The sequence below is a fragment of the Penaeus monodon genome, chromosome 14 (genome assembly GCF_015228065.2).
Source record: "Penaeus monodon isolate SGIC_2016 chromosome 14, NSTDA_Pmon_1, whole genome shotgun sequence".
NCBI classification, from domain to species: domain Eukaryota; kingdom Metazoa; phylum Arthropoda; class Malacostraca; order Decapoda; family Penaeidae; genus Penaeus; species Penaeus monodon.
The window spans coordinates 48,832,188-48,842,187 of NC_051399.1; the positions used below are offsets into that span (position 1 = coordinate 48,832,188).

General features: G+C 47.6%; 2 protein-coding genes across 2 annotated transcripts in view; both read right to left on the reverse strand.

The window, feature by feature from the left end:
- Positions 1-6,754: 6,754 nt before the first annotated feature.
- LOC119580746 (leucine-rich repeat extensin-like protein 5) lies at positions 6,755-9,225 on the reverse strand. The gene is made up of 2 exons (XM_037928842.1): positions 9,084-9,225; positions 6,755-9,024 (listed from the first exon to the last, which is right to left on the reverse strand). Exons 1-2 carry the CDS (start codon positions 9,223-9,225, stop codon positions 6,755-6,757), a joined length of 2,412 nt encoding a protein of 803 aa, XP_037784770.1.
- A 5-nt stretch (positions 9,226-9,230) lies between these two features.
- The window catches only part of LOC119580747, a 4,791-nt gene continuing 4,021 nt past the window's right edge, over positions 9,231-10,000 (reverse strand). The window contains exon 2 of the mRNA XM_037928843.1: positions 9,231-10,000. This exon is cut by the window's right edge and continues 1,925 nt beyond it. Coding sequence (XP_037784771.1) covers positions 9,248-10,000 — 753 coding nt within the window. The 3' untranslated portion in view covers positions 9,231-9,247.

Genomic DNA, 10,000 nt, shown 5'->3' on the forward strand with positions numbered 1-10,000 from the left:
GATGGAAACATCTTGTTACTCGAAGCCGTTTCAAAATATGATGTGAACACGGGACTAACACGCGCGTGTGATGTTTGCACGCAATTACGGGCAGTGATATGCTTCGCTTGTTCGAGATTAGGCTGCCTTAGTTCAGGGTTGTGTTCCGGTCTTTGCTGCAAACATTACCTGGCTGGTATAAAGAAAGTTCTGTGATTTTAGACTTGCTGTGAAATCAGAGTGGATAGTGTGTGTGTGTGTGTGTGTGTGCGTGAATGGCTTTTATAAATCGTTGTTCTAAAGGATTTTATAACGGAACAAAGGAAAGAAATACTAAGAGAGTGAGAAAAGAACGAAAGCATAAACATTAGGAATTTTCTAATTAAGCGAGAAAGAAAGGAAGCTTGCAAACATCATCAGTGTAAGCTCCCGTGCTTTTGGTTATACTATAAAATCAGTATGACTAAAGTTCGCTCGCCCGTTCTTTATAATGCGTAATAAAAATAACAGAAAAAACGGCTTTGAGAGAAAACTGGTGATTGAAAGTGTAAGTCAACTATAAAGCTCCCGGTGCGTGTGACTGACGTGTGTCCAGGTATCCGGACGAGAACTGGAGTTTCCGTTCTTTCTTCCTTTCTCTCCCTCTCTCTCTCTCTCTCTTTCTCTCTCCCTCTTTCTCTGTCTATCTATCTATCTATCTTCTCTCTCTCTCTCTCTCTTTGCGTCTGTCTCTTTCTCTCTCTCTCTCTCTCTATCTCTCTCTCTGCATCTGTCTCTCTCTCTCTCTCTCTCTCTCTCTCTCTCTCTCTCTCTCTCTCTCTCTCTCTCTCTCTCCTCTCTTTCTCTCTCTCTCTCCTTCTATGCTTCTCTCTCTCTCACGCTCCTCTCTCCCCTCTCTCTCTCTCTCGCTCCTCTCTTACTTCTCTCTCTCTCTCTGTCTCTCTCTCTCTCTCTCTCTCTCTCTCTCTCTCTCTCTCTCGTTTCTTTTCCTCTCCTTCTTTTACCAGAAAAAGAAGCAACAAAAATATATTTAATCAGACGCAAAATAGATGAGAAGGTAATGACGTTTTAGGTTAATTAATCTCTCCCTTAATCACAGCGACGAAAACTTAAGCCAAACAGAAATAAACTGTTTACTTTTTCCCCAACAGTCTTGAAAAGGCCAGGAGATGGATGGCTATTTCCCTTGTTTCTCTGTTTTTCTTTTTCCTTTTTTTTTCTTTTTGTTTTATTTAGTTTCGTCTCTCGAGTGACGGACGCATTTCTCCTGTTCAGAAGTCTTTTATAGTCCCGTGACTTGGTAGAGCGTGGAACAGGAAGGAGGGAGGGAGACACAGAGTGAGAGAGAGAGAGAGAGAGGGAGAGAGAGAGAGAGAGAGAGAGAGAGAGAGAGATTGACAGAGAGAGAGAGAGAGACAGAGAGAGAGAGAGAGGGGGGAGAGAGAAGAGAGAGAAGAGAGAGATGTAAGAAAGAGAGAGGAGGAGAGATGAGTAGGATTGAGTGAGGACGACGAGAAGAAGAGGAGAGTAGAGGGAGTAATGGGGGGAAGGAGGGAGTGAGGGAGACAGAGGAGAGAGAGAGGGAGAGAGAGGAGAGAGAGAGAAGAGGAGAGAGAGAGAAGAGAGATAGATAGATAGACGATAGATAGACACAGAAAGGAGTGTGGTAGTAGAAGAGAGAGAAGAGAGAGAAGAGAGAGAGAGAGAGAAGAGAGAGAGAGAGAGAGAGAGAGAGAGAGAGTCAGAGAGAGAGAGAGATGAAAGAAAGAAAGAAAGAAAATGTACAACGCACGTGTTAGAATCCTTCCTTTATATCAATCGAAAAAAAATGGAGGAAAAGAAAATCAAGAAAAAAAATAATTAAAGACAAAAGGTAATTACATGAAAGACTCATTATCCAAGAGATATTTATTAAACTTTACATATAAATGTAACATATTATAACACTTGTCACATAATATCTCACAGAGACACATCAACATGTTGTAACTATCGAGGTTTTGTGTTTAATTCTTTTTTTTTCACATCAAACTATTGGTCTAGTCAGCTGACTGCTGTCCTTAGAGACTGCTTAATCTATCACTAAATTAGAATTAATAAATTGGCTTCCTTTTTTTTATTAATTAATCAGTCTTTATTTACACGAACATATATATTTTTTGGTCTTCAACTTCCCCTATTTTAATCAGAGTAACATGTTAGTGGAGATATATATATATAAAATTTACACATATTTGTCGGATTTGACATCGATTTTTTATGTCAGTACTTCACGATTATGTTTTTATTTATATAGATTTTTTTCTCAGATTTTGGACCGTCGTCTAGACTAGACCCGTCCTAGGTCTGTCAGGTAGACCCCCAGGGCTATAAAATAAGCCCCTGAGACCACCTCCCTAACCTCGTTACCAGACTCTAGTGGCTTTCGTCGAGGCCTAAGGGTGTTGTTCAGACCCCGAGCCCCTTTGAGAGATGCTAGGCTTGTTCGCTAGGTCTCAGGGCCTCTGCGAGTTCTGAGAGTTCTGTGAGACCCTGAAACTGGTGGTCAGACTTTAGAAGTTCTTTGTTGGTGTGTGTTGGTGTTACTGAGTGCGCTCGTAGGTGGTGTGACAGCTGGTTTTATAAACGTGCACATGTGGTTTAAAGGGAAATTTGTCGGACTCCGGTTTTTAGAGAGAAGGAAGTAAAAGCAACAGAAGAAGAAGAGGAAAAAAAAGATGGATGATTAGTAGAACCTTTTCTGTGTTCTGAATATCGTTATCATTATATATTTTTGAAGAACGTTTTGGTGTTGCTGTTAATATCATCATCATTGTCTATTTGTAGATATGGTATGTGTTATATGGCAATGTCTTCTGCCCGGTAGCTTTGTATGTATGAGTTACAGCAGGTACTGTTGTGTGGAAACCATGTATCCATGTATCAACGCATGTGGCAGCTCGGAGACGCAAATTTGGCTTTCATAGTGAAGGGACGAAGGGGTTGATTTTGGAAGTTCACGTAGACTCACCTTCTAAGGACAGTGAAGAGGGGAAAGGGGAGAGGGAAGAGGGAAGAGGAAAGAGGGTAATGAGAGGTTAATTAAAAGAAGGAAGCTAAGGAGAGGGGCTTGAAACATGAGGAAGGAAAGGTGTGTTGTGCATATAGATTGCACTGACGTTATTGGGCAAGGAGGGCGTAGGAAGAGGGCGAGAATGGGACGAATACCCGTAATTAAGTAAATAAAGTAAATAATACAGGGGGTTAAAATCGTACGAGAGGACAGGACTGGAGAGAGGGATATGATATGCAAGGAAAGGAGAAACAATAAGGAGAAATAAAGGAAGGGCGCAGAGAGAGAGAGAGAGAGAGAGAGAGAGAGAGAGAGAGAGAGAGAGATGAAGAGTCAGATGAAGAAAGGGAGAGGTCACCATCCTACGCCTTGACCTTTCTGACCTCGCTATTGGGGAGGGATGGCGGGTCAGCGAACGTGAAGGTGGAATCTGGTGATAAAGAAGAAGAGGAGGAGGAGGAGGAGGAATAAGAGGAAGAAGAAGAAGAGGAGGAGGAGCAGGAGGAGGGGGAGGGGGAGGGGGAGGAGGAGAAGGAGGGGGAGGAGAAGAAGAAGAAGAAAAGAAGGAAGAGGAAGGCCTAAGCGGAAAGGAAGAAGGGAAAGCGTAAGAGGGAAAAAGAAAAAGGAAAAGGAAGAAGAAGCGAAAGAGGAAAAACTGTAACAAGAATTTACGAAGAAAGAGGAGACAGGAAACAGGAGGAAGTTGAGCGTCAACGGTGAGAGGAGGATGTATATTATTATTATTATTATTATTATTATTATTATTATTTATGGGACTAGAGAAAGTTTACGAAGAAGAAGTAAGAGGAGGTAAATTATATATTTTTTCTTTCTTCCTTTCTTTATCGAGACGAAGACGCACTTGACAGGTCTGTGATGACGCATGACAGGTTGATAGATCGGTGAGGATAATTGCTTCAAGATTGACAGGTTGACGGGGCTAAAGATTTGATAACTGACTCGTTGGGGAATTTAATTATCTCGTATCAGACAGGTGATGATTAAAAAGGATAATTATGTAATAAAAGGAAAGAGGTTTTATATGGTTAATGTGAATTTAATCACCCAATAACAGACAGGTAATGATCATTATTTGATAAAATAAAGATGATTGTCTAATAAAAAACGCTGATAAACATTTTATAGAGGACAGGTGATGAGGATCATTTGAGATGCAGTGATGTTATTCGGATGTGTTGCATTTACGCAACATTGCGTGTATCGAATGCATCTTCTCTTCGATAAAATAATAGTTAACAAAAAAGATAGTATAAATATATTTCTCAAAATAAAATAGAAGGTAATTTCATTATCAGATAAATATGGATAAATAAGGTCATAGAAAGTGACACTAAAATATCTATACCATGAATAAAGTGTTTAATATTCATTTTCGTCTATTCTGTCTTACGAAGGGAGAGAAGGACGAACATGAACAACGTCAGAATAGGGAACAGATGCACGACAAAGTTTAAAAGCCACGAAGACAGGGTGTTCAAGAGTCAATAAAGATTGTAAAGCCCAAGAGACAAACGAAAAAAAAAGAAAAAAGAAAAGAAAAGAAGAAAACAGAAGAAGAAGAAGAAGAAGAAGAAGAAGAAGAAGAGGTGAGAAGAAAAGTGTAGAGGGAAGGAGGGATGTTCAGAAAGAGAGAGAGACGAATAAAAAAAAAAAAAAAAATAAAAACATGTATTTGGAGGAGAGAAGGAAGTTTATTAAAAGAATAAGAGAAAGAAATTTATTTAAATAATAAAAGGAAGTTTAAACGGAGAGAAAGGGGGAAAAGAAATGTGTAGAAAAAAGGGAGGGGGTTACGAGAGAGGGAAAGACTTAAGCGAAAAGTGCCTAGATCAAGGGAGGGGTGGGGGAGCGAAAGAGGGAAATGTACGGGAGGAAAGTAAGGTAAGGAGGAAGGAAAGTAGAAAGAGGAAGCTATAATACGGAAGGAGGAGGGTAAGCCCAGAGGGGAGAGGTAACTTTCGAAGGCGGCATAAAGTGAGGAGCTACGGAAATTTGGGACGGAGGAGCGAGGAAGGGCAAGTTTTGGCGGCGGGGCAAGGATGGGCAAGTTTAGGAGGCGGGGCGAGGAAGGGCAAGTTTAGGAGGCGGGGCAAGGAGGGGCAAGTTTAGGAGGCGGGGCAAAGACGGATCACGTTAAGGAAGAAGGTCAATTTCGGAGGAAGTTTTCCGAGTTGTTGAAGGCGGGGGGGGGGGGGGGGGCAATTTTTGAAGGCGGGGCAAGTTTAAGGAGGAGGCGAGATGAGGCCACGTGAGATGTGGGGAAAGAAAGGACCGGGTCAAAAAACAGAAGAAAAAAAAGGCTTCCAAGACATCTAAACATCAACAGTAAGTACATATTAATGTATATATATATATCTTTAAGGTAAGCATCATAACATCATTTGTTTAACACTTCATAACACCTCTTTACACACAAACATACAGCTCCCAGTGGAGACCTTGGCAGATTTTGGCTTTTTATTTGGATTTAACAGAAAAGAAGAGAAAAATATACGAAGAAATGTACACATCGACGACAAAATTACCCAAAAAAAAAATGTTGGTTTACCCACAGATCTCCCGCCCACACTCTCTCCCACGCCTACGCTCATCAATAATGCTTATTGACCATACCTACCTACACTTTCGCCCACACTCATCGTCCCATCCCACAGTCGCCCACAACACGCCCACAATTACGTGCGGTAAATCTCCCACACCTGCCTCCCCCTCCCCCTCCCCCTCCTATTCCCCTTCCTCTTCCCCTCACTCTCATTTTCCGCCTATTTCGTGGCTGAGAGAGAGGGAGGGGAAGAGGGGGATGATTAGTCATCCTCATTTTGAAAGACCTCTGATTCTTGTTTGAATTCATCATTCTTCTTTTTTTCATTTTTATTGAGATATATTTATCTTTTTCTTTTTATATCTACATCTGTTTGTATATACAGTTAAGTCTGCCCTTCTCGATCAATGAGAATCCGTTTTCTGTAATGCCCGAACACCTAAGTATAGACTTCTTCCTTGCGTTCAAGTGCTTTCTCTAATATAATGCATATCACACTTATTTCCATAGGATTTATCATTTCTTTTTGTGTCAACAAAATCATCTTAAAAATATTAGTAATATCACAACCCTAAAGAAATACATTTCTCCAGTTCAACAGAAGAAGACAGAAGTTCGTATCCTTTTTTTTAGGAATCGTTCACTCTCGGCATAAAGATCGAGTCTATTTCATCACTAAAGCGTCAAGGTTGATCATCTTATGCGGAGATCAGGAAATTCCCTCACCTCCGCCAGGTACTGAACACATCACTGAAAAGAGTCTACCTCATTGTCTGTGTAACAAGTATCCCACTTCACTTATGTATTATGGAAAGCTCTTGTTCACTTGTACCTTTAGAATCCTCTTTCCTTAAGCAATGTACACACTTGTGAACATGCGTTGCTGCATTTGCAGTCTGTAAACACCGACTTGTTTATTTTCATGAATATCATATGTATCATATGTACTTTTATCACTCCATGTTTTGTAGTGTAAACAAGATCTTGGTAAGCAATCACACACTCATTTAATTTCCTGCAACACTGTTCGATCTCATTTTTTTTTCCTTCTTTCTTTTTCTTATCTTACTTTCGCTGACTTAAGCAGCCTGGCGAGTCTTCTCTCGAGTGTCCGCGGCTGCGGTCAGCGCCGCCCGCAGCTCAGTCCCTCCGCCGCGCGATCAGGGCGGCGGGAAGTCCGAGTCGCCGAAGAGGAAGGGCGGGTAGGCGGGCCAGTTGTCCGGGAGGCTGAAGTACAGCTCGGGGGAGGTAGGCCTGCTCTCCTCCTTCTTGCTAGAGGAGGACGAGCCGTCCTTCTTACTCGACGGCGTCGAGGAGGACTCCTTCTCACTTGAGGGAGGAGGAGATTTTTCTTTCTCCTTCGTCTTCTCGTTCGTCGAGGAGGCTGGCTGCGAGTGAGATGGAGGCGGCGAGGTGGAGGAGGACGTTTCCTCCTCCTTCGGACTGCGAGCCATTGCTCCCGGAGAAGTCTCCGAGGACGAGGAGGACTCGTCGTCCTTGCCGTGCTGTGGCTGTGGCGGCGGACTCTCTGTGTGGATGTCGAATGGCGGCTGTGGAGGCGGACTCTCGGTATTGATGTGGAAGTGCGGCTGCGGCGGCGGGCTCTCGGGCTCCCTGCCGTCCGTGCTTGACTGGGGCGACCCTTCAGTGTCCGCCGCGCCCGAGCGCTCTGACGGCGGCGACGGCGTTTTCAGCCTCTGGTGTGGAGGCGACGGGCTGTCATGTGTGCTGTCAGAGTGTGACTGCGGCGATGGGCTCTCCTGTATGACGCTCAACTGCGGGTGCGTCAGCAGACATCTATGCTTGTGCTCGGACACGGGCTGGACGTCGGTGTACTGCACCTCACTCTGTGGAGGAGGCGAGACGTCGTGCCGGATTTCGGTATGCGTCGGTGACACGGGCGCCGTGTCTTCCCCTATGGGAGGCGAGAGCGACGACGAGCTCTCCGCGTCGAAGAATTTCGGCAACGGCGGAGGCGTCGGAGCTACGGCGTCTTCGTCGTCGTCGTCGTCGTCGTTTTCAAAGAACTCTGGAATGGGAGGCGGCGTGGGAGGGTTCTCACTGGCTCTCCCTTGCACCGCCGTGCTCCTCGCCGCGTCAGGATTTTCGCAAGCAAACCGGACGCGGTGGTCCTCGCGGCTCACCATCAGTGGTTGGGTGTTGTCGTACACACTGCGCGGCGTCTCAACCTGGGCTTTAGGGCTGCTGTAAGTAGTGCGTGGCGTCTCGGGCTGGGTTCTGGGGGTGTCGTACACCTCAGGGTCTAGAGTGAGGGGGAAGGGCGGGGTGACGACTCTCTGCGTCACCAGCTCCCGGACGTCGCCTGACCTCGGGGAGAGCGGGGAGTCCTGGTCAGTGAGGTTGGGGAGAGGAGGTGATGGGGATGAATTATAAAGGATAAGCGAGGAGCTGTCCTGCTGGGAGGTGTTGGTGGAGGAGGAAGACGTGGTGGACTGGCCGTACAGGGATGAATTAGGAAGCCTGAAGGTGTTGGGGGACGTGGAGGGGACGACAGGGCGAGGGGCGTGGTGAGAAATGGCGTCGTACTGCAGTTTGGCCGGGGAGAGCATGATGACGCTCGCCTGGCTGGGGGATGATGCTGAGGATTGTCGATGGTCACCTGACGACGGGGAGGTGACAGAGCGCGGCGACACCGATGTCTGACGTTGCAGGTCGTTTACATACACCCACCGGTAGTCCATGGGCGGCGAGGGCGTCCTCTCGAACCGGCGAATTCCAGCTGGCGATGTTGGCTTGTCATAGTGCCGAGCTCCAAGTGGTGACGGCGGCCTCTCATACCTACGATTTCCATTCGGCGAGGGCGTGCGATGAGCTTTCTGCTGAGCTTCTGACACGAGCTTCACCACAACAGGAGCCTCGCCATGCCTTGGTGACATACCACAACGGAAATTCGGTGGCGGCGAAGGGGAATTCTGTTGTTCCAGACCATTTGGCGAAGAGGAGCCGCCTGAGGGCGATGGGTGAGGGGGCCGAGGATGCGGTGGAGACGACTCAGGGCGCAGGTGAGACAGAGGGAGCGTCGCAGTGTTATGGCGGTGGTCTCCTGGCGGGAGCGGGGAGGTCTCGTGCCGGAAGTCGGGCGGCGGCGAGGGTGAAATCTCGTGCAGATACTCTCGCAACGGGGAGGAGCCCGTGCTGCTCGGACTGCTGGGCGGGGCAGGGAAGCAGGTGGGCCACTCCATCTCCTCTAAAGGTTTGTACGACTCCTGCTTGCCACTTGTGATGCTTTTGCTGTCTTCTGTCTCTTCGTCATGACTCACCTTCGTCAGACTCCATGAGGGACTGTTGGCCTTATCAGAGGAAGGACTCAAAGCTGGCTTCTCGTTCTCGCGAGCCTTGAGGTGCATCTTCTCCTTCTTGGGACTAAGCAGTGGCGGGGGGCTGTGTGTCCCATTGGACAGCCGGACCCCTGGGTTGTGAGCCCCATTAGGCAGCCGAAGATCAGGCAGACGTCGAACTCCATTATACTGGTACGCAGGGGTATTCCTCGTGCCATTGTGCGCAAGCCGCGGACGGCCACCGTCACTAGACTGGCCATGGCGTGAGGAATTCCAGCCATTGATAAGCGCAGCAAGACGACCAAGAAGTGCAGCCAGCCCCGGGGGAGCATCGTCCCCACGGGGCGCGTATTGTCAGACGGTCGTTTCGAAGTCCACGTCGATGCAGTCAGGATACTCGGGTGGTTCCGGGGGCGACTCGTGGTGGCCGGGTGTGAGAACCTCCTCGCTGCAGCCGGTGGAGCTGCGGTCGCGTCGGGACTTCCACAGAGTCCAGCCCCACCAGCTCGAGAGCACGGAGATGCAGCCGACAGCCAGCCCGAAGGCCAGCCACAACCAAGGTGACAGAGCCATGAGGCACGTCACCACAGCCTCGTCGGCACCCGAAGGACAGTGCCATGTGCCATCACAAAAGAGGGAGGCACTGATGCAGGCGTGCACAGCAGGACATTCTGTTGAACACCGGTTTGCAAGCCATCTTGGTGCTGCCTCCACCCACTGCACATCCACAGCTTTGTGCTGCTGCTGTGAAGACTGGCCTGACAGGTATGCAGGTCGGCTCAGCAGGACTACAACAAGGGATCGTGCAGCCTCCCCGAGATAGTCTAGTGAAAGAGGCTCGTTAAACCCTTCCGAGAAAACGTGCACAGTCTCCGCGGAGCCTGGAGACACACACACAGCACTAAGGGGCCGCGGATTTCCCGGCTGATATACATGTAGTTCAGGACTCTGGCACTCTGCAGGAGGCATGGGATCTTCCGTAGCTACAAGCCGCCCATGTGCTATGCCTTGTAAACCACCTCTGATTGCACGACCTGGAACTGACACCAACAGGAAGTGATCTGAGGCAGGTTGAAGGAGCCAAGGGTGCCCACGACATGGCCCTGG

Bases quoted from the DNA above. Each gene is read 5' to 3' on its own strand.
- LOC119580746 (XM_037928842.1), bottom strand. From the start codon at position 9,225: ATGCTCCCCCGGGGCTGGCTGCACTTCTTGGTCGTCTTGCTGCGCTTA. The intron at 9,025-9,083 runs GTATAATGGAGT...CTCACAACCCAG, and splicing joins AGGAATACCCCTGCGTACCA to GGGTCCGGCTGTCCAATGGG.